The sequence below is a fragment of the Salvelinus fontinalis genome, chromosome 33 (genome assembly GCF_029448725.1).
Source record: "Salvelinus fontinalis isolate EN_2023a chromosome 33, ASM2944872v1, whole genome shotgun sequence".
Taxonomy (NCBI): Eukaryota; Metazoa; Chordata; class Actinopteri; order Salmoniformes; family Salmonidae; genus Salvelinus; species Salvelinus fontinalis.
The window spans coordinates 36831966-36857417 of record NC_074697.1 but is presented as its reverse complement, the minus strand read 5'-3'; the positions used below and the strand labels follow the sequence as shown (position 1 = coordinate 36857417).

At 43.2% G+C, this 25452-nt stretch overlaps 1 protein-coding gene across 14 annotated transcripts in view; it reads right to left on the bottom strand.

The window, feature by feature from the left end:
- Nucleotides 1-25452, bottom strand: part of phldb1b (pleckstrin homology-like domain, family B, member 1b) — a 93210-nt gene that overhangs the window by 37033 nt on the left and 30725 nt on the right. For 13 of the 14 annotated variants that reach the window (XM_055895969.1, XM_055895976.1, XM_055895968.1 and 10 more), the window contains exons 5-6: nucleotides 13723-13848; nucleotides 2584-4124 (exon numbers count right to left, since the gene is read on the bottom strand). In XM_055895969.1, the coding sequence (XP_055751944.1) occupies nucleotides 2584-4124; nucleotides 13723-13848 (1667 nt within the window). Of the gene's footprint in view, nucleotides 1-2583; nucleotides 4125-13722; nucleotides 13849-23214; nucleotides 23699-25452 lie in introns of those variants that run through there. The other variant, XM_055895974.1, reaches the window with a different exon arrangement.

Below are 25452 nucleotides of genomic sequence, written 5' to 3'. Positions count from 1 at the left end.
GGAGACTGACAGACTGACAGACAGATGGACAGACGGCGAGCAGGCAGACAGACAGACGGTCCTTGGGTACAGAAAGTGTAGCAAATATAGCCTTGATGAATGGACTGTACACTGCCCCACACCTCCCCTCCCCCCATGCCCCTCCAAAATAAATGACTGTGCCAGTCACATGGCGACATCCCCATCCACCCCCACTGGCAGCTCCAGTGAGAGACACTGAGGACCTGTGTCACGCTTGGCTCGCTGCACTGCCTCTCGCCGTCTCTCACCACGGCAGGAGTCTAACGCCTTCCACTTACAAGGACCTTATGTCATGCTTAGCTCTGCACAGTTCGGTCTGGGTCTTGTTGCTGGATCTTAAATACCCGGACAGAACAGAATCTTTGGGTGGATTTAAACGGATGCAGAAATACCTCATGGTAATAATGGTTACGGGATCCAAATCCTTAATTTAGTGCTTCCTGAGCTGAGCACACCTGGGTTCACAATGAATGCATATAATACTCGTACACCCCTCTTGATCCCTCCTCACAATGAAAATACTAGCATACCAGTTGCAAAGCTCATATGCCAGGGGCTTAATCTTGTTATAACTGGGATAGCTAGCTCACTAAGCTAAAGCCTAGGCACTAAGCTAAAGCCTAGGCATTTGCTCAGGGAGCTAATGCAAACCTTCTGGCTTCAGACTAGGTTACTAATCACACAGGCATTACGTAATTCACCAAACCACCCCTCTTACATTTTGAAAGTTTGACCGGCAGGTGACAAAGAAAACGTAAGTCTCTACAATCTGTCCGCATTCGTAGTACCTCCCTTTATAAGGGAGGTTTATAAATCTGGTTTTAAATAAGTATTAAAAGTAAATGTAATTACTAAAATATACTTAAGTATCAAAAGTAAAAGTATAAATTGTTTCAAATTCCTTATATTAAGCAAGCCAGACGGCACCATTTTCTTGTTTTTACAGATAGCCAGGGGCACACTCCAACACTCAGCCATCATTTGCAAAAGAAGCATGCATGTTCAGTGAGTCGGCCAGATCAGAGGCAATAGGGATGACCAGGGATGTTCTCTTGATAAGGGTGTGAATTTGACCATTTTCCTGTCCTGCTAAGCATTGAAAATGTAGCAAATAGTTTTGAGTGTCAGGTCAAATGTATGGAGTAAAAAGTACATGATATTCTTTAGGAATGTAGTGAAGTAAAAGTTGTCAAAAATATAAATAGTAAAGTAAAGATACCATAAAAAACTCGTTAAGTAGTACATTCAAGTATTTTTACACCACTGCTTACAGTATGTACATTCCCTGTTATTTCTTCTGCTATTTACATTCTGTCCTTTGTCAATATTTCCCAGTCTAATGGCACAAGGTTAAGATCATAGGTCATTATGGTTTGCTGTAATAACCATCCTTTCAATTGAAACCCCATCCATACAGAGAGAATTGCAAATACAATTTAACTGATAGGCCTAAAGGTTGGGGGATCTTGTTGTCCTTATTCAAAAAGGAACTATTATTAACTTGATCTAGATTCGAAAATTGCCTCCTTCCTGACAATCCTGGCAATTGCTTTTCTCCTTGAATTGAGAAAGACATTTCTCTAACATTTAGGGCTACAGCCTATTCCAACACATGGGGGTGACAGAGGAGACAAAGACAGATTGTGTCCATTCTGTGATTGCCAGAGATGGTTTTACTGCTGTGTAATGGAAGTAAGGCTCCTGTTGGGAACCAGAGCATAGCCCAGTATACACAGAGAGGCTAGGGCACGTCAGCGGCACCCTACTCATAGAAATAGAATGTACCCATGACTGTACCTTCATATTGCCATGTTTTGAGGGGGGTTTCCCATTCTATTACTATGGTGTACCTACAAGGAGGCAGACAAGAGTTTATCACACAGAGGCCTAAGCATATAAAAGTATTTTAAAGGTCATTGTCTCAGGCGCTTCATTAGGGACATAAGTCCAAGTCTACTGCTCCCTCCCTCTCTTTAGTGCAAAAAGGGACAACAAACAATGGGGTTGCATTGGAAAAACATGGCCGCTCCGTCACCACACGTCAGCAGTTAAGATAGTTTCACTGCTCGCTTTTCCTCACAAATGTGGACTTCACTGTGCTCTCCACTCCCATCATTTTAGGTTAAACAAATGGTTATCTAGTAATGTGGAGGAATACTTGAGTGGAGACAGACTAAACATGTTGGTTAAAAAAGGCTATAAGCCGAACTACAGCTCCGCAGATCCAGTTGCTAAGAAACTTCAGGTTTTGTTGTTGTTTTTTAGGGTGGGAATTCACACCCTTACATATTTTATTTTTATTTGATAGATAGTGGCGTGAGAGACGGAGACAGAAAGACAGAGAAAGATTTTTGTGTCAACATCAGGAGCTGGATAAAGGGCATATTTCCCAGGCAGCTGAGTTATCTCCTTGAGGACCAGTATCAAAATGAATGGTAATTTAATTGATAGTATTACTTCGAATAACTTCTAGTTTGCTATTACCCTGTACCACATAGGTCAATGATGAATTGTGTGAATAGCTAGCCTAACTCAAAGCTAACAGTAGGCTACTCCACTTACCAGTCTCTCCATCTCCTGCTCCCTGAGCCTCTCCTCTCTCTGGCGCCGGTGGTACTCCAACAGCTCGTCCTCGTTGTCGCTGATCTCAGAGATGCTGTTTTTCCGTTCCCGCATGCCCGGGTGGGGGCCCCTCTGATCCCGGGGGCCCCCGGACATCTTCCTCTGGCCCCTGGGGCTGGAAAGAGGCGAAGAGCCAGGTAGGGAGCCCAGGCTGTAAGCAGGGGAGAGGGCGTTCCCAAAGCTGGCCTTCCTTCCCCCTCCCCCGCTCTCCATCATCATCAGCCCCAAGGTAGGGGAGGGGCTGCGGGCTCGGACCACACTGCCGCCAAACTGGTCCTCCGGGGGGGAGAAGGCCTTGCGTAGGAGCCTGGGGCTCTCCGGGACTCCCAGCTTCCCCAATGATGATGGGCTCTCAGGCGTTCTCAACATGGGGATACTTCCAGGGAGAGCACCCGGGAGAACAGGCACCCCTCTGCGAGCCATGGAGGGGCTGAGAGGGGGGAGCTCCCTCATGCTGCTGCCCCCACCGCCGCTGAGGTCGAGGTTCCTGCGGGACAGCCGAGGGCTCTCTGGGGGCTGCAGCGTGAGAGGGTGGGGGAAGGGGTGGTGCTGCTGGAGTGGAGAGCCCCCCTGGATTATGTGGACGATGGGGTCCAGGGGAGGCTGGAAAGCCCTGCTGGGCTGGGATAGCAGCTGTCTGGAAGAGCTGGAGGTGAGGGAGCGGTCCGCCGGCTCTCTGAAGGGGCTAGCCGGACGCTCCTGGAGGATGGTGCCCGCTTTCGTCCTGGGGCTGGATGGGGAGGAGGACGTGGCGGCGTAGGGGAAATTGGAGGTGAGTCTGGGGCTACTTGGCACTGCGTTCCTGCCCATGCCCATGTACCCGGCATCGGCTGATGCAACAGATAGGTGGGTCAGTCTGGGGCTCTCGGAACCCATCACCCCTGGGCTGTCTAGGCTCTGGCCTCTGCGGGCCATCTTGGGGCTCTGGGGGGCCTCCAGGAGACATTTCCTCTGGAGCCTGGGGCTCTCAGGGACCCTCTGCACCCCACCGCCGGGGCTGTAGTTTGTCATGATGGTCCTTGGCTGGGGGATGGGTGGTGTAGTTGTGTAGTTGTAGCTGGATGAGCGGACTGGCACGGGTGGCAGGGATAGGTCCTGGGGGTCTAGGCAGCCGCTGGGAGAAGGGCTGGTGTAGCTGCCTGCGCTGCTGGCCGCCGAGGGAGAGGACAGGGGGGAGAAGGGCGGGGAGGTGTTCTCATAGCTGGAGCCCACTGACATGGCCCCCGGGCTGGTGGGAGGGGAGAGGAGGTAGCGGCCTCCTCCGTTGACCATGGGGGACAGCGGGGAGTGGGGGATGGGGTGGTCTGAAGAGGAAGGCTGGGGATCATCCATGACTAGGGAGTCCATGATGTCCTGGAGGTCCTTTTCGATGGAGCTGACGATGGCACTATGCTCGGAGCGTGGGACTCTCTCACCGGGGGCTGGGTGGTGTGACTGGGATGCTCCTGATTGATGGTTCCCATTGACCAGGCTCTTTGAGTCTGTAGGGAAAACAGAACTAATATCACTCACTAGGCTATACTATGAGAGAAGACTATGACCACTGCAATATATACAGTTATATATTGTACATATATTATACATTATAGATACCAAAATGTGCAAAATTTACAGTATGGTATATCCCTGAAAACATGACAAATAGAAACAGACATAGGCTCTAAGAGCTGAATAGATAATGAGATGATGTTGAGAGAATTGAATGGACCGTAAAGTTCATAAATGGACTGTATCTTACGGTTGCACCACCACTCATTTATATAAAGTGCCTTGTTACTTTTATTATAGTACCTAAGCCTTTAGCACAAGTACCTTCAATTGGCTTCTATGTTTTATAGGTTGGCCACACTTCAAGCCATCAATTATCTTAGAGCGCATCTAAATTTAAACCTGCCCACTGCCCAACTTAATTCACCCAAATCACAATTTGCATGAAGAAATTCTAATGAGAAAAAGGAAAAAGAGAGAGAAAGATACAGAGCAGCGACAGAGACGAAGAAAGAGTGAGAGAAACAGGTGGAGCGAGATTGAGAGAGCGAGAGAGAGAGACAAAGGCAGCAAAAGACAGTCTTTGGAAAGATTGAGGGGAAAATGTGCCAGTATAACCCAATTACTGTGTGGCTAGAGAGCAGCGCAGGCCAGGGCACAGTGGTAATTCAATTGAAATCGCAGGCAGCCCGCAGCCTCCCCATAATGTCAACGTTGTAGATTAGGGAGCACAAGGGGACATCCAGGTGTAATCTATGGTATTAATATGATATGCTAATAGGCTGCAACCAGGAATAAGCAATGTGATCATTTGTATGATGGCCGGTAAGCCTAGCGGTTAGAGCGTTGGGCCAGTAACCGAAAGGTCGCTGGTTCGAATACCTGAGCCGAAAGGCACTTACCCCTAATTTGCTCCAGGGGCACCGTACTACTATGGCTGACCCTGTAAAACAACATTTCACTGCACCTATCCGATGTATGTGAAAATAACACTGCTGGGTTTTCATGTTCAACAGTTCCTGTGTGTATCAAGAATGGTCCACCACCCAAAGGACATCCAGCCAACTTGGCACAACTATGGGAAGCATTGGAGTCAACATGGGCCAGCATCCCTGTGGAATACTTTCGACACCATGTCGACCTGACAAATTGAGGCTGTTCTGAGGGCAAAGGGGTGGGGGGGTGCGACTCAATATTATGTTTTTATTTTATTTTTATGTTTGGTATACTCAGTATATATAAACAAATTAGTAAGATCATCTTTGGCAACTCTTGTATGTGGAAATATGTACTGTATGCATGTGAATATGTATATGAACATATTTCTGTAACATCGATATCATGCACATGTCAAATATGAAAGCCATTCCAAATACAGCTCTGTTTCAAATAGGGCACTTTCAGTCTAGAATAAACAAGTTATTGTGTATCACTGCAGTAAATAACCACCTTCATTTTGCTTTCTATTCATAAATATGACCTCATAGCCCTGGATGATTTAGAGGCTTTACAAATAATGCATAAGCACTATTTGTTCAGCAAAGAGCTGGGAGTAGGCTATCTGCCTGGTCTTTCTACAATGACTCAACCAGAGTTCTTCATCTGCCAAGCAGAAAAACTATTCAAGCATCATGTCATTTTGAGTGACAGCACGACCACCATATGGCCCCAATACATGTTGGTGCAAATTACAATTATATGGATATTTGTCGGTTACTTGGTTATTCATTTCCCCCGTTATTTTGTCAGCCCAGAACAGGCCACATGGTCGTAGGATGTCGCCAGCATTTCGATTGTCAAACGTCTCTGAAGATGAATAGACCCACAATGTCAAAAACGTTGAGAATGACCGTGAAAATACATTACTGTCCCTCTGTCACTACACCAAAGCGGTAAATAATAATAATTATAAGGACTTACATGAATGGGTAAGCCTGCGACTAAGACATAATGACTTATAACCCAGCTAAAACCCAAACGCTGGAGCCGGCATTTCTACCTCAATAAAGCTGCATTTACCGAAGCCTGTCGTAGCCTACCCGGCTCTCCGCACCCGGGGAGGTTGACAGAGTGATATTCCAGCCGGGTTTCGTGTGCCAGGCGCCGCTACCCTGCTAGCTCGCTCCCCCTCCCTTCCCTGTCCACCGTGCTGATGTGACGGCCTGGTAGTTTACGGGGGCGGGAACTACGGCGTCTGTTTTTCTTCTTAAAGGGGCAGTGCAGTCAAAAACGTATTTTATATATATTTCCACACTATGAGCTTGGATTATTACTGTGAAATTGTCTACATTCTTATAATACCTTTTGAGTGTAAGAGCAGTTTGAAAAGACTACCTGAAATTTCAACTCATTTTGTATAAATTAGGCAGTATAAATTCATTCAATTCAAGGGGCTTTATTGGCATGGAAAACATAAGTTAACGTTGCCAAAGCAAGTAAATTAGTAAATTAATAGACCAATAACAAAGGGTTCCTGTAAAGAAAAGGGTTCCTGTAAAGAAAATATGCAAATTTTCCCACCAGTGCTGTTTCCACCAAACAGATTTGTTGCGGATAAAAATCAGTGTGTGATGACAGTGATACATAATGTATTTTTTCGCTTACATTTTCATGTACCAAATAAATGTGTTGTGATGTGTTTCCATCACATTTTCAACTCTACATATAGTTGTCACAAAAACTGTTCCTTTAGCAAACATGCCTACTCTGGTCTGGGAACCTGCGCTCTAGGCCACAACTTGCAGATACAGTGCGTGTAGGCCAGTCTACATGAGATTATGGATAAGAGCGATTACAGATTACAAAGGAAGACCCAGCCGTGATGTCCCCAACGATGCCTCTCTACCAGACAAACTCTATGCAATCTATGCACGCCTTGACAATACCAACATCGTACCGGGTGTGAGGGCCGCCACCAACCCAGAAGATTGGGTTTGATCTCGCTCTCCAAGGCCAATGTGAGTAAAGTCTTTAATCAGGTCCGCGGGGTACGATGGCATTCCAGGGTGCTTTCTCAGAGCATGTGAAGAACAGCTGGCAAGTATATTCCCGGTAATTTTCAACATCTCCTTGTCCCAGTCTGTAATCCCAACATGTTTTAAGATGACCACCATCATCCCTGTTCACAAGAACTCTAAGGCTTCATGCCACAATGACTACCACCCTGTAGCATTCACATCTGTAATCATGAAGTGCTTTGAGAGACTGGTTATGGAACACATCACTCCATCATCCCAGACACCCTAGACCCACTCCAATTTGCAATAACGCCCCAACAGATCAATAGATGACGCAATCTCAGTTGCACTCAACACTGCCCTCACCCACCTAGATAAGAGGAATACCTACTGTATGTGAGAATGCTGTTCATTAAATACAGCTCAGCTTTCAACACCATTGTCCCCTTCAAGCTCGTAACCAAGCTTAGGACCCTGGGACTAAACACCTCCCTCTGCAACTGGATCCTAGACTTCCTGACAGGCCAAACCCAGGTGGTGAGGGTAGGCAACATCAACTCTGCCACGCTGACCCTCGACACAGGGGCCACAAAGAGGTGTGTGCTTAGTCCCCTTCTGTACTCCCTGTTCACCTATGACTGCGTGGCTACGTATAACTCCAACTCCATCATCAAGTTTGATGACGACACCACGGTGGTAGACCTGATCACTGCCGACGATGAGACAGACTACAGGGAGGTGGTCAGTGACCTGGCAGTGTGGAGCCCCAACAATAACCTCTCCCTCAACATCAGTAAGACCAAGAAGCTGAGCTCCCTGCCATCCAGGACCTCTATATCGGGAGGTGTAAAAGGAAGGCCCGGAAAATCATTAAAGACTCCAGCCACCCATGCCATAGACTGTTCACTCTGCTTCCGAATGGCAAGCGGTACCGGTGCATCAAGTCTGACACCAACAGGCACCTGAACAGCTTCTATCCCCATGTCATAAGACTGTTAAATAGCTAACTAAATAGCTAACAAAATGCCTACACAGATTATCTGAGTTGACCTTTGTATTTTATTCTTATTTTTATGTACACTCACAGGACTCTACATACTACGCACACTGATACTCCAACACACGGCGTGTGTGACTCACAAGAGGCGCAGCAGTCTAAGGCACTGCATCTCAGTGCAAGAAGCGTCACTACAGTCCCTGGTTCGATTGCAGGCTGTATCACATCCGGCCGTGATTGGGAGTCCCATCGGGCGGCGCACAATTGGCCCAGCGGTGTCCGGGTTTGGCCGGGGTAGGCCGTCATTGTAAATAAGAATAACTGACTTGCCTAGTTAAATAAAGGTTACACACACACATACACACTAGAGGTCGACCGATAATGATTTTTCAACGCCGATACCGATACCGATTATTGGAGGACCAAAAAAAGCCGATAACGATTAATCGGGCAATTTTAAATGTTTTGATTTGTAATAATGACAATTACAACAATACTGAATGAACACTTATTTTAACTTAATATAAAACATTAATAAAATCAATTTAGCCTCAAATAAATAATGAAACATGTTCAATTGGTTTAAATAATGCAAAAACAAAGTGTTGGAGAAGAAAGTAAAAGTGCAATATGTGCCATGTAAGAAAGCAAATGTTAAAGTTCCTTGCTCAGAACATGAGAACATATGAAAGCTGGTGGTTCCTTTTAACATGAGTCTTCAATATTCCCAGGTAAGAAGTTTTAGGTTGTAGTCATTATAGGAATTATAGGACTATTTCTCTCTATATGATTTGTATTTCATATACCTTTGACTATTGGATGTTCTTATAGGCACTTTAGTATTGCCAGTGTAACAGTATAGCTTCCATCCCTCTCCTCGCCGCTACCTGGGCTCGAACCAGGAACACATTGACAACAGCCACACTCGAAGCAGCGTTACCCATGCAGTGCAAAGGGAACAACTACTCCAAGTCTCAGAGCAAGTGACGTTTGAAATGCTATTAGCGCGCACCCCGCTAACTAGCTAGCCATTTCACATTGGCCTAATCTCGGGAGTTGATAGGCTTGAAGTCATAAACAGAGCAATGCTTGAAGGACAGCGACGAGCTGCTGGCAAAACGCACGAAAGTGCTGTTTGAATGAATGCTTACGAGCCTGCTGGTGCCTACCATCGCTCAGTCAGACTGCTCTATCAAATCATAGACTTAATTCTAACATAATAACACACAGAAATACGAGCCTTTGGTCATTAATATGGTCGAATCCGGAAACTATCATCTTGAAAACAAAACGTTTATTCTTTCAGTGAAATACGTAACTGTTCCATATTTTATCTAACGGGTGGCATCCATAAGTCTAAATATTCCTGTTACATTGCACAACCTTCAATGTTATGTCATAATTACGTTAAATTCTGTCAAATTATTTCGCAATGAGCCAGGCGGCCCAAACTGTTGCATATACTCTGACTCTGCGTGCAATGAATGCAAGAGAAGTGACACAATTCCACCTGGTTAATATTGCCTGCTAACCTGGATTTCTTTCAGCTAAATATGCATGTTTAAAAAATATATGATTTTAAGAAAGGCATTGATGTTTATGGTTAGGTACACGTTGGAGCAACGACAGTCCTTTTTCACAAATGTGCACTGCATCGATTTTATGCAACGCAGGACACGCTAGATAAACTAGTAATATCATCAACCATGTGTAGTTAACTAGTGATTATGATTGATTGATTGTTTTTTACAAGATAAGTTAATGCTAGCTAGCAACTTACCTTGGCTTCTTACTGCATTCGCGTAACAGGCGGGCTCCTCGTGAGGCAGGTGGTTAGAGCGTTGGACTAGTTAACCGTAAGGTTGCAAGACTGAATCCCTGAGCTTACAAGGTAAAAATCTGTCGTTCTGCCCCTGAACAAGGCAGATAACCCACCGTTCCTAGGCTGTCATTGAAAATAAGAATGTGTTCTTAACTGACTTGCCTAGTTAAATAAAGGTGTAAAAATAATGTTTTTTTAATCGGCAAAATCGGTGTCCAAAATTACCGATTTCCGATTGTTATGAGAACTTGAAATCGGCCCTAATTAATCAGCCATTCCGATTAATCGGTCGACCTCTAATACACACACACCACACTGGCCAAAATGTTATTTTGTCGGCATTTAAGTATCTCCCCATTACCAGTAAAACATAATCAAAACCTATTTCTTTCACTTACTTGCTGTGCTATTTCATTGTTCATTTGTTCAATCGTTTCATTCTCAACCAGGATTCTATGGAACGCCGTTTGGGTCTTTGCGTGTCAAAAAAGAAAACAATGACCAGTAGATAACACTATTTGATGTGTCAAATAAGCTTGTTGACCAATCAGGACCTGAATATGACTGCACGTCACATAATAATTTAACGCGTCTATTCATTTTTTACATATTTATTACACTATCACTTGTATTTCATGTCACAAAGATTCATCTATACGTATGCTATGATGCTGGTAAAGTTGTTTCGCGCATCTACAGTGCTGGTCATTAAAAAAAGCCAGTTAGCTCATGGAGGCAAACAATGTTCTTCCCCAAAAACATAGCAAAACGACATAATCTGTATCAGTAGCAATAGTTAGCTAGCTAACTATATAGCTAGGTGTAATCCTCTAAAATAACCCTAAAAATAAAATTTTTTATTTGATTAATGGTGGTTGGACCCATCTATGTGACGCTAGTCACAATAAGGATTAGCCACAATAGTGGACTTTGCGGTTAGCCTTCAAAATAAACGTATTGCATAATTCTATTTGTATTTATTTGCATCACTGTCAATGACATACTTTCATTTTGAAGGCAATCCACAAATTCCAATATTGTTCCTAATCCTTGTGGCTAGCGTCCAAGTCCGGTCGAGCCACACTAGCCAGATGAAGCTAGTTGACTGCTTATAACGTTATCTTGGGCAACCGGGTTAAGTATCTGGCTAGCTATTTATTTTCATAAACTGAAGTTAATTTTCAATAGGCGAACAACAAGTGGCAACCTAGCTAATACTAATCATTGCTAAGAATAATGAAAATGACTGCAGTTTCTACTGGTCATTGTTTTCAGGCTGGTTGTATTGGTGCTAGCTAGGTACCAAGCTAAAGCTAGCTACCCCAGAAGTTGCGGTCGAACAGATGGTTTATTACCAACGCAGTATTGTAAACACATCGTTAGTGGCCGGTGTTTGCAGACTTTTTTGTACAGCTTTGACAATGCTACTGTACCTTTTTTGACATGCGAAGACACAAACGGCGTTCCATAGTATGTATGTCTTGAAGCTAATAGCAGTGACGCTATTACTGTGTAACTCCAGTAGGGCAACATCTGAAAAATAGCGCACTTGGTAGTGTGTACCGGTGCTCGACCAGTCGGAGAAAGCCAACATCACCCACGACAGAGAACGGTTGATTGTCAAGGGCAATGAATTAATTGCATTATCTTGGCTTTAATGGATTTCACCTTTTGAGTTGTCTCGCTGAAATGTTCTTGCTCTTTCAAATGACTGCTCGACTTGTTGACTGCTCGATCCACACAGCAGACATTGTGGGCTAGGTTATGAATGCTGTGTTGCACGTGTAGCGCAAAATTTTACGTGGCGTCATTACGGCATGTACCTACGTTATATAGGTATGCACATCAGCTTTGACATCGGTTTTGCACATCGGCGTTAAACTAGACATCGGCCGATACCGATGTTGGCATTTTTAGCTATGTTCACCGATATATTGTGCATCCCTAATTACTGCATTATTGGGGTTAGAGCTAGCAAGAAAGGAATTTCACTGTACTTGTGCATGTGATATTAAAACTTGAAACTAGTGTGAAATCATACTGTCATTCATACTTAATTTAATAATATGCCTAGGCTATATAGTAGTGAGTCTTCTAGGTTATTTAAAAGGTGATATATTTCCTTGTCTAATGTAATTTTTACTGCATAGACAATGAACCAATGGATTTTGACTACATCAAATAACAGTTGTGGAATGTGTAGACTATATATCAGACTTTTTAGGCAGAGCCAAACCATTTGAAACGATGGGATATTAAGATGGACGCGATGTGGCCAGGAGATAATTAAGATAGAGAAGGCATTTAAATCCCCTGTTAACCTAAACTACACAGGGAAATGGTGCGGTGCAGGAAAGTTTGAGGGAACACACAGGAAGTGGAGATGGAAGATAGTAGAATAGGGTAGAGGTTTAAAAATAGAAACAGTAAAAGATACCCCTCAACTTAAAATAAGCAGTGCGTAGCCAACAAAGCTGTCTGCCTGGCTGGCATATGAATGAGCCTGGTAGGAAATGTGTCAGAGCTGCTCACTGAGGGTGGCTGAATAGACTAGTGCCTGTCTGAACTCTAACTACTCTATAGGCCTACTGCAATGTACGATATGTGAGATGGGTTACCAAGCACTAGAAATTATACTCATAAATCAGATCTAGCAACCTTAATGTGACACACAATAATACACAGTTTATGTACGTCAAAGGTAAGAACAGACCCTCCCCAGCGACCACCCCAAAGAATGCACATCTAAGGAGAAATCAAGCCTTTTTAACAACAGCGGAAAGCATTCATTAACAAACCAGGAAGTTAAACACCCAATATGTATATGCTCCATACTTATCACCGGTGGCACATCGTCAACGCTCAAAAAAAATAAGGAAATAACAAGATGCTGGGACAGATCCCCAAGAATCAAATCAAAGTTTATTTGTCACGTGCGCCGAATACAACAGGTGTAGGTAGACCTTACAGTGAAATGCTTACTTACAGGCTCTAACCAATAATGCAAAAAGGGTATTAGGTGAACAATAAGTAGGTAAAGAAATAAAACAACAGTAAAAAGACAGGCTATAAAAGTAGCGAGGCTACATACAGACACCGGTTAGTCAAGATCCCCCATAGGCGGCCAAGAAGGGGAAACACACTCCACCGTGCCTGCGAGGAGAGAACAGGGCAGGGCTAGGCAGCTGAACACTTCTGCTTAGAGACCCAGAGAGGAATGAGATGCTCATAAATCATGCATGGTGTGAAACTAGGGCCAGCAGGGTAGGCAACCAGGGTTCTGTTGCACCCTGTCTTCGCCAAGGCCGGAAATGGAAAGGCAATAAGGGGCCTTCTGTGGCGTGTGAAACTCAGCACCTGTAAGGGAGCTGCCTCTTTAGCCACGGTAACAATCTGAGCCATTAAGCAGTGTGGAGACACAGAAACAAGGACCTTGGTGGAGGAAGTGTAGTTTATTCAGTGTAATTTCATTTGAAGGGGTATTAAAAATGTCTTTAAAATACCTTGCTTTTAACTCTTTGCTTACCTTTAGATTTACCCCAGTAGTTTATATTCAACATGTGTCATTGCACTCTAACGTTGGTCGCTATAAGCTGACATCGGCCATATATTCTGAGTATTACGCAAGCTTTGTATTTGAGATGGTTCAAGTGAAGTGCTCACAAAATGTATCTTGTAACATCCATATAGACATCTACATTAGATTTTCTGCTTATTTTTTCAGCAAATATTTTCGGCTAGTTCATACACCGGTAGGGCCTATTCCTTGAGTGTGTCATGACAGTACTATATTACCTGTGACAGTGCTATATTACCTGAGTGGATTCTGTAGTTCCCACCGGAGCCCTTGCTTCCCCCTGGCATCATGCTCTTCATCCTGAACGCCTCCTCTGGGTGGTTGAAGCGGAAAAATACTGACTGGCCAAAACACAGCATACAGCCTGTAAAAGAAAACATGGGAGGTTGAGAAAGCAGCATTTGTAAGGGAGGTGGTTCTGTGAACCATTCTTGCATGATGAGTAACTTTGCCTGAGACCTAAAGACTTGCATTAACTCCCCAAGGCCAGGCTTGTCACATTGATATCTGTCATCTGTATCTTCAGTTCATCAGCTTTAGCTTCAACTGATGTTGCCTCTGTAATATATGAGTGAAACACATCAAATATAAGTCTGGACAACGTTACTGGAAATATACTTGATCTTTTCAGCATCAGTTATTGCAAGTCACTGGGGTCTGGCAGATTGATAAGGTGGTGAAGGGTTTGATAGACATTGCATAACAACAGGATATGAAAAGGCAGGCATGGCCTGTAACTCACTTCTATGTAAGCATTGCGCATTGTCTTGTGAGTGAAGACCATATATTTAGTTTGATCTCTATGGAAAAGACCCTGTGCTTGTAGTGCCTATTCTGATCCACTTAAAGCCTTGTTTGAAAAATCTGAAACATTCTAATTCAGTCCTGTATGCTACTAACTAAAAGTAATCAGGAGAAAGCAAAGATTGCTACTGTATTGTCCAAATATAGTCCCATTGTACAGTGAAAGGCTGAAAATATATTTTAGATTGAGATAGAGGGTGGTCTGTTAACTGATACCTGTCATCAGCAACCAGAGAACCTGGGGTAAAAAGGCTTTCATGGAAATGTTTCAATCAGAGCACCATCATTGGGTGAGATCCAGATGTACCCTATTCCCTTTAGAGTGTACTACTTTTAACCAGGGCCCATAGGGCCCTGTTCAGAAGTAGTGCACTATATAGGGAATAGGGTTTCACTTGGGATGCATACAGTGTGTACAATGTAGCCAGGTGCCTTTTTATTCCATGGCAGTGGGGAAAAACAGTTGATTACTTCACAGGCTCTGACTGGACAGGACGTGATTAGGACACAAACACAGGCACAGCTGAATTACCGTGGTAACTATCACATCAGTGTAGGGAGACGAGATGACGCCAATGCAGCGGAGAAACAGATTTTTTTAAATTATGTTGACAGAGTTGAGCTTAGCTTTAATTATTTGACTAATGGGAAAATTTGAAAAGTTGCATGTCCTTTCTATTATATATGATGTTTATGTCCACATTTGGTAATAAAATATATGAAATTAATGTCTCTGGGGAGACAAACATAAAAACAAGTGGTGTGATGGGTAGTACTGAGACGTATTACATTTTATAACAGTATTACTTAAGATTGTAGAGGAGAGCGCCACATCAGCTGAATATCTGTCTGTACATGCTCTCTGTTCTTCTTCAGGAGACAGAGGTTGTGCGTTTTGGCAGGCCTGAGTCACAGCCAAGGAGAACAGAGGCATGGCTTTGACCTGTATCAACACGATTAGAGGGAGGGAAAACTCAATCACGCCCAGTGTCAGACCCACCCTTCAAATGACATATCCCCGGGTTACAGCCCTCACACACTGTAAGCCAACTCAACCTCACAACTCATTGGCTATTCAGACAGCACACACGCGCTGTACAGACTTGATCCAAAGTATTAATAGCATAGATGTTGCATATCATACCATCAGGGTCATATAATAGCAGGAAAACATGTAAAAATTGCAACGCGAGGAAGAAAAACGCACTGTTATGTGTGATTGCAATTACTTGTATGTGGTTGTATCTGACACCACAAATGAAGTTCCATACGGGAAAATAAAATAAACTCTTTAAAAGTATGTAGTCTGTGCAGAATGCAGATACGAACTGTGAATGCAGAACTGTATTGGTCAGCCACAGCAGAAAAATCCTGTCAGGCTGACATGGCCTTGTTAACTTTCCCCAATACAGCTGTACAGCTCGGAGGTGGACGAAGAAGCATTATACTTGGTTGCTGATGTTAGAAGAAGGAGACTGGTTCTCCTGTTGTTTTCATCACACGCTGAACTTGCCATTCACTGACTGTTTGCCTCTGTTCTGCCCTTTTTCTTTTCCAATTAGGGACTGATCCAAAGATCTCGGCAACCGAAGGACCTTGTGTGCCTCTGTCTGTGGCTTCTGGTGAGGGTTAACTAAAAGTGTCTTCTGCACCAGAAAAAAGCACACACGCACCCACAAACGGACATACATTAAAATCAGATCAAATTTGATTTGTCACATGCTTCACTAAACAGGTGAAATGCTTACATACGGGCCCTTCCCGGCAATGCAGAGATAAAAAAAATGAGAAATACTAAAAAAATAATAACACAAGGAATAAATACACAATGAGTAACGATACACACACACATTACATACACACACCTGCGCACACACCACAGGCCCAGGGCAAAGGGGTAACGGTGCCCCATCCTGCTGCCTCTACAGCTGAGCAGTGACACGACAGGCCATCAGGGACCAGACAGGCAGGATGAGACAGCAAACCACACAAAGAGCTGCTCGTTTACACCATTTCCAAGCTACAGCAGTGTGTGTGTGTGTGTGTGTGTGTGTGTGGTGTGTGGTGTGTGTGTGTGTGTGTGTGTGTGTGTGTGTGTGTGTGTGTGTGTGTGTGTGTGTGTGTGTGTGTGTGTGTGTGTGTGTGTGTGTGTGTGTGTGTGTGTGTGTGTGTGTGTGTGTGTGTGTGTGCGCTCATAAGCCTATAACCAGGAGTGGACAACAGAGTGAGACAACACACTGGACAAGCACAGGCATCAAACTGGGTCTGAGTCAAGGACATGACAAGTTCAAGAATTTACAATCTCTCTCAACTAACAACCATTGAATAGCTAGCTAGGGCGAACCTTGAAATATGACTCATAAGATTAATTCATTTCTGATCGTTTTTCTTTCCTCAGAGGGAGGAGAGCAAAACCATTACATCTAGCCATGGACTGGTGGTTGATCATATCAATGCAAGGAAAATATTGCAAAATAACCGTATGATTTGTTGAGTGTGAGTTAGTGTACAGACAAAAACATTCTGAAGATCTTCCTACAATACAACAGCTGCATAAATGGCTAGTCAGTAGCCACCTGCAGTGACAGGACAGGGTCATTATCTGTGAGCCACATCAATGTAAATTAAGACTCATCAATTCAGCCATTACAGACCTAATTATAGTGATGGATCCCTTGGTATAGGGAAACACTAATCAACAGTATGTGACTATGGATTTAACACAATTTGCCATGGGGCAAAGAGAAAAATATATAGTTTTATAGGTAATCTTATGCTATTCCACAGATTTTGAGGCCAAGAGAAACTTTGCTATTTTAAAGCTAATTTCCTGCAATTCTGCACATTTTGCCATGGGGCAGAGAGGAAAATGTGCATTTTATAGCTTATCATGCTATTATATACATTTTGCCATGAGGCTGAGAGATTTAGCATTTTTAAAGATTATAGGTAAAATATCCAGTACCAGTCAAAAATTTGGACACACCTACTCATTCAAGGCTTTTTCTTTATTTTTACTATTTTATACATTGTAGAATAATAGTAAGACATCAAAACTATGAAAGTGTTAAACAAATGTATATTTGAGATTCTTCAAAGTAGCCGCCCTTTGCCTTGATGACAGCTTTGCACACTCTTGGCATTCTCTCAACCAGCTTCAACAGTCTTGAAGGACTCCCCACATATGCTGAGCAATTGGTGGCTGTTTTTCCTTCACTCTGCGGTCCAACTCATCCCAAACCATCTCAATTGGGTTGAGGTTGGGTGATTGTAGAGGCTAGGTCATCTGATGCAGCACTCCATCACTCTCCTTATTGGTCAAATAGCCCTTACACAGCCTGGAGGTGTGTTTTGGGTTATTTTCCTGTTGAAAAACAAATGATAGTTCCACTAAGCGCAAACCAGATGGGATGGCGTATTGCTGTAGAATGCTGTGGTAGCCATGCTGGTTAAGTGTGCCTCGAATTCTAAATAAATCACAGACATTGTCACCAGCAAAGCACCTCCACACCATCACGCCTCCTCCTCCATGCTTCATGGTGGGAACCACACATGCGGAGATCATCCATTCACCTACTCTGCGTCTTACAACGACACGGCGGTTGAAAAATCTCAAATTTGGACTCATCAGACCAAAGGACAGATTTCCACCGGGCTAATATCCATTGCATGTGTTGCTTGGCCCAAGCAAGTCTCTTCTTGTTTTTGGTGTCCTTTAGTAGTGGTTTCTTTGCATCAATTTGACCATGAAGGCCTGATTCTCGCAGTCTCCTCTGAACAGTTGATGTTGAGGTGTGTCGGATACTTGAACTCTGTGAAGCATTTATTTGGGCTGCAATCTGAGGTGCAGTTAACTCTAATGAACTTATCCTCCGCAGCATGAGAGCCAGTTTCATCATAGTGCTTGACGTTTTTTCCGACTGCACTTGAAGTTCTTGAAATGTTCCAGATTGACTGACCTTCATGTCTTAAAGTAATGATGGACTGTCATTTCTCTTTGCTTATTTGAGCTGTTCTTGCCATAATATGGACTTGGTCTTTTACCAAATTGGGCTATCTTCTGTATACCACCCCTACCTTGTCACAAACGCATTAAGAAGGAAAGAAATTCCACAAATTAACTTTTAACAAGGCACACCTGTTATTTGAAATGCATTCCAGGTGACTACCTCAGGAAGCTGGTTGAGAGAATTCCGAGAGTGTGGAAAGCTGTCATCAAGGCAAAGGGTGGCTACTTTGAAGAATCTGAAATATAAAATACATTTTGATTTGTTTAACACTTTTTTGGCTACTACATGACTCCATATTTGTTATTTCATAGTTTTGATGTCTTCACTATTATTCTATAATGTAGAAAAGAGTAAAAATAAAGAAAAACCCTGGAATGAGTAGGTGTGTCCAAACTTTTGACTGGTGCTGTAGGTCTGTTACCTTTTTTTTTGCTCAATCTGATCGGGTGGACCTGGCTCCCCAGTGGGTGGGCCTGGTTCTCAGTCCTACCACTGCCTAAGCCCGGGGAAATTCCCTGCCTGGAATCATAAATTAGATTAAGCACGCAGGTCTAATCAGAATACGGGACACATAGAATAGCATCCTGTGATTCTCGTGCCTTGTTTTCATAATTAACTATCTTTCACAACAAATAGTAATTGAGTGAGTCAATACCATTAGCAAGATCCCCAGGCAATCACTATGCTGGAATTCAATAAATCTAGCAGTCATCTGTTGCAGATATTGCTACTGTACAGAGGAATAGATAAATGGAGAACGTCTTTAGAGACATAAAGATTGATCGATGGTGGTAACACATTGAGCATGAATCATTTGCATCTTGTCATCAGACTTACCTGGATGTGAACATGTGTCTGGAGACTGGAGGCTTCCATACTTAACTTAATCTCTTCATTCACAATTTCTCTGTATTAAGAGTAGGGCCCAGAGTATTTCCAAACCATTTGACCTGACCTGGGAATACTCAGGGCACTAAGTAATGAGCAACCTACTAAGACCTGAGTATAAATTATTGATATGATAAGTGATTGTGTGGATGCTGCTAATATTTTGGCATCACAACACTGAAGTGTGAGAGGCCTCCCCTATGTAAAAACCCTCAGGTTGTGAGCTCCTCACTGCAGCACCCCCCTTCACCTCCATGCCCTTTTCATGCTGTCCCACCATGCGTATGTCTAGGGGCTCCCCTCAGCTTATTTCTACTGAGACCAGACCACGATTATACCAAATCAGAACACAGAGATACCTAACCCAACTCCCTAGGTGGTCCGTGGAGATCTCCACTAGAGCACTTCCATAACATTGTAGGGGTCACATTCCCATTGGACATTCACTAGTCAATCACCTTTGGTTAATCATAGGAGAGGACAGAGTATAGGCAGCGTGGGCACTAAACCAGTGACAGGGTTGTAGAATAGATCCTTGGGTGATCATGTTCCCCTATAGGGATCTCCACTCCAAGGGCAGACTGGCCATCTGGTACTTCTGGCAAATGCCAGTTGGGCTGGTCCATTTTTAGACCAGTTGGTCTGCCTAACATTTTTTGGGGGGGGGACATCATTAGCTGGCTAAAAATGGGTTCCTCAAGAGGAAAAATGGTGCGGTGTGGGTGCCTCAAGGAAAATATTGGGCAGGTGTGTTACATGCTGACCACACCACTTGCGTCGCGTGCGTGAGCGTTGCAAAATAAATTTACACATACATGTCATTCAATCATTGCACCCACACCGCTCACGCGCGCCAATGAGCGTCTGTATTGCCAAGCGCTAAAATAGAAGTCAGCACACAATTGGCCCAGTGTCGTCCGGGTTAGGGTTTGGCGGTGTAGGCTGTCATTGTAAATAAGAGTTTGTTCTTAACTGACATGCCTAGTTAAATAAAGGTTCAATTAATAAAATAATCAAAACATGTAATCCCTCCATATTTCTTCAGCTCTCCTCAGACTTGAAGTGAAGAACCCTTTCACCAGAGACAAGCATCTCATGGATTCCAATAAGAGCAATATATCATTACTCTGTTCTGGCGAAGGCTGAGCTTTAAAAAAACTCACCTCTGATCTCCAAGCTGCAAGAGAGTGCAACGTTTATTCAAGTTCTTTGCTAAAGCGATCTGACAGTAAAATATGACACGTTGCCATTTTTATAATTAAAATTCATGACGTCATTTGGGAGAGGACACGGTTCAATGGTAAATGAAAAAAAACCTTCACAGAACATAATGAATTGGGGCTGTTGGAAGAGAACGGGACTGGCGGCTGAGCAGCCAAGATCCTCACAGTTAATCAGCGAGATTGATTCTCTCAACATCGCGAGGCAGAGTTCTCCTTTACCACTCCATTAATGGCAGAAGTCATTGGGTTCTCATCACAGTGAGTGCACTTTGGGAATGGCTCCAACGTACATCTTTCTTATCTCGTATGGGGCTGTCTCTGCAAGTTACCATATTCATGTTATTCAATTACAACCAAAAAGGGAACCATGTAGCCTACTCAAGAATAAGACCTAAGAGAAGTCAACGGGTGATTTGACATTACTATATTTTCAATAATCTAAACCGAAAAGCACAGATGAGGTTGTCTGAGATGGGTGTGGATATGTCTTTACTTCAAGGGCACTTTGACACAACTAGAAGTGACACCAAAGAGCACAGAGCATCATTTCCTGAAAACACCTTGGAACTGGCAGGGATTCAAATCTCCAGGAAATTACAGACCCTGTTCTACAAGGACAACAGCATCACCTCAAGATATTCTTTCATGAAAAACTGGTAGATGAGAGTAACCGTAGGAGAAGGTTGGGTTGGCATACCTGAGGGGTACTACATTATCTTATATCATGGTAGTGTCACATTTAGAACACATTCCCTGGAGTTAAACCCTTGCTTGAACCTTGTCAAGCAACAATATGAAAGCATTTTCATATCATCATTTTAATGTAGTATAGCTTGCCAAAAATATCTTCATTATTAAGCCCTGGAAAGTGAGCCATTGGGACCAGTGAAATAAGATCTAGGAAACTTGGCTGATAGCAAATACTTGGAATTGTGATAACGTGAGGGCATGTATGAAGAATAGAGATCAACTGAGTTCCAGTTGGCTTCAACAAAGAAAGAGTCCCTCTTACCCTCCATCTGTGACTAACCTGAACTTCTATAAGATCACATGTATTTACATTCCTTTACTATTAGTTAACCATTTAAGCTTTGAAAATTTGAAAATTTGACGTTCTACTGTTTCATCATAAAACACAGAAGACCCGACACTAAACCTAGAGTGTCAGACATCTCTAAAGCAGAGGACATACTGGACAAAGGGATGCCTAAAAAGTAAGCAAGACAGTTGCCATGGCATTGTTGTGTTTTACTGCTTAAGGAAAGGCCAGACACTTTCAAGCTCACCAGTTAATCACTCAATGCTTTAGCCAATGCAGAGGACATAAAGTGCAGCCACACATACCAAAAGATAGAGAGGAGATTCACAGGACAGTTCATCTGAGAAGAACAAGTTCTCATATGTCCATTCTATTTTCACCAACATAACTGAGTTGGATGTCAGAAGTAGGATGTCTGCCTACCTTTTAAAGAGGGTAAAGGTAGCCTATACAGCAATACCCGATGAGAAAGTACATTTTAAGCTTGTGAATAATAAAATGAATGATGGCGTCAGTATTTTGGTAAGATACACTGCTGTTAATTTGGTGCTAAAATAAGTATAACACAGGCAACCATCTACAGTAGATCATGTGGCATTTGACACCACCGATACGGATTTCAGGCTTCCTCTTCATATACTTTCATCATTGAGAAATGTATTCATTAACATTTATCCCAGATACAATATCTTGAAACTATCTGCCACCTTCTGTGAGTGGCATAATGAGGTGTGAGGGAGTCTAGTAACAGATGTGCACTGAACACACTCTCCCCCTCACCTCCTTTTGCCAGAACACCATAAGACAATAAATACTCCTGCTGGTCATGTCAGTGAAACAGATGGCTATGGGTTATTTCTCTATCCATGCTATGTGTACGTGGCCTCACAAACAGAGGAGTCCAGGTCCCACCAAACATGAGCAGGAGGATATGGGGCTCACCGAGCTGAAAAAAAGCAGGGAATTGTATGACAGCCTGATGCTTGTTTGCAGAGGGGGTGCACCTCATGTCTATTTACTTCCTATGCATACAATGGGGGTCAATGCAATGTGTCAGAAATGACAGAATGTTGGACGGGGGAGTTTTGAGTGGGCTTGCTAATATGAGAATAGACTGCATCTAGATTCTACACAGGGTTTACAGCATGCTTAGGTCACATCGACCAGGAATAGAAATATCTGGTGACCATGACAAAATGAAAAGGGATCACTGCAGTGTCATAGTGGGGGATCTGGCTGGAGATTTCACCCTTGTATGTTTTTCTGTCTGTAAATTGAACTCAAGTGGATGAGGAAGTTCAGTGGAATAAACAATAATATTGCAGAAATATGAGATAAAAGTCATCTTAAAAGTTGACAAATATAAATATATATATAAATTACAAACAAAACAATCACATATTTTGTGCGGAACCAGCGTGATGTATTGCCATTACTCAATATTAATACAAAAGATCAATGTTATTTTACTGGTGCAATGGTGCAGGTACATCATATTTTTTACAATATAAATATACGTTATTGAGAATACTTTGTATCATATTTGCATGATTCAAGATTAGGGTAAAATGTATACTTTGAATGTTACAATGTTATACCTACTGTATAACGTCATCCATCTACTATAGCGAATCAAGGGACTCGCTTTCGGGTTTGTGGGCCACAATTGATGATTAAGCAATTGCAAAAAATTGGTAGATACAACACACATTTGAAATACTCTACAGCATACACATTACCTTTAATTCTGAAGAAAAAAAACTTACTTTAAATCCAAATGAAAGTCCTCTTGCCCTCCGCTGTTAACATCGCAGCTGCTCCTTTAAAATGAGCCACGTGTTTATCCTTAACGGCAAATAATTGTTGAACGAGAAAGCTTTAATGCGTGCTTGTCTCGACGACTCTTTTGTTATGATAATATTTATCAGTATTCTTCCACAGGCTACTCACATAGGTTACGTTATGTTTTTACAAAGAGCGCTCTCCACCTGCCTTGTAGTGGAGCCAGCAGAAAAGTTAGTTAATCCAACGCGTAGAGATGCAATCCATTTCAGTGAAATATTTTGCGTTACAATTCGTTGTTGTCTATTGTTCCTTCCAACGCAGCCTCGTGTGTTGCCCTATTTCACAGTCAGTCAACTATCGCAGTAAGCTACACGCGCATGATTGTTTCACGGTGACTCCTGGCAGCGGGAGAGATGGTTGGTGTTGAAACCGCAGCTGTCTCCGAAACAGGCTCAAACTAATATCCACACCAGAGAGAAAGAGAAAAGGGGTTGGTGTAGTGTAGGGGGGGGGGGGGGGGCAGTAACCCTGAGTCAGAGCTCCTTTGTGCAATCCCAAATCTGTGTCTCTGAATCAACCTCACCCATTTCCTCCAATAGTAGTTGTGTATCCTCTGAGTCTGTCTGACTACCAGGTTAGTCATGGCATGAGTGTGGCCAAAAGTATGTGGACACCTGCTTGACAATCTTCTCATTCCAAAATCATGGCCATTAAGATGGAGATGTTGGAACATTGCTGTTGGGACCTACTTCCATTCAGCCACAAGAGCACTAGGGAGGTCGGGCACTAATGTTGGGCGATTAGGCCTGGCTCGCAGTCGGCGTTCCAATTCATCCCAAAGGTGTTCGGTTGGGTTGATGTCAGGTCTCTGTGCAGGCCAGACAAGTTCTTCCACACCGATCTCAACAAACCATTTCTGTATGGACCTCGCTTTGTGCATGGGGGCATTGTCATGCTGAAACAGGAAAGGGCCTTCCAACAAAATTGGAAGCACAGAATTGTCTAGAATGTCAATGTATGCTGTAGCGTTAAGATTTCCCTTCCCAGGAATTAAGGGGCCTACCGCGAACCATGAAAAACAGCCCCAGACCATTATTCCTCCTCCACCAAACTTTACAGTTGGCACTATGCATTAGGGCAGGTAGCATTCTCCTGGCATCCGCCAAACCCAGATTCGTCCGTCGGACTGCCAGATGGAGAAGCGGGATTCATCACTTCAGAGAACGCATTTCCACTGCTCCATAGTCCCGTGGTGGCTGCTCGGACATGGAAACCCATTTCATGAACTCCCGACAAACAGTTATTGTGCTGACGTTGCTTCCAGAGGCAGTTTGAAACTCAGTAGTGAGTGTTGCAACCGAAGACAGATGATTTTTACTCGCTACGTGCTAAGTCCTGTTCTGTGAGCTTGTGTGGCCTACCACTTTGCGGCTGTGCCGTTGTTGCTCCTAGATGTTTCCACTTCACAATAACAGCACTTACAATTGACCGGGGCACCTCTAGCAGGGCAGAAATTTGATGAACTGACTTGTTGGAAAGGTGGCGTCCTATGACGGTGCCACGGTGAAAGTCACTGAGCTCTTCAGTACGGGCCTTCTACTGCCAATGTTTGTCTATGGCGATTACATGGCTGTGTGTCGATTTTATACACATGTCAGCAATGGGTGTGGTTGAAATAACCAAATCCACTCATTTGAAGGGGTGTCCACAGACCATGTAGTGTATTTAAATCTGGGTAAGGACTCAATGAATTTGTAGTTCACATTTGAATATCATACACTCAACTTAAAGCAAAGTCTCTATTCTCTTCACAGGACAACTGCTTTGTCAGAGAAAAATGTGGATTCAGTCAAAAAAATTTATAGCCTACCACTCACCCAGAAAAAACAAGGAGTTTCTGCATCCGGAATGACAATAGCAATGCGGACATAGCTTCCCCTACACTTTTCAACGATGCTTGTTACATATGACCGACACACTGTGTCAAAGATATCGACTATCAACTCATCTCTACATAGTATTACACAGATTTGGAGTCAGCTTAATCAATGACACCACACTGATCTTAAAGTTATTCTTCACCAGTACAATATATATATATATATATATATAGAGAGAGATATATAATAGAAATAAAATTATTCCCTCAAATCATTATTTCACCTTTCACCCCCAGGGGTAAAAAGGCATCTGTTGGAGTAAGAGGTGTGGAATAAAAA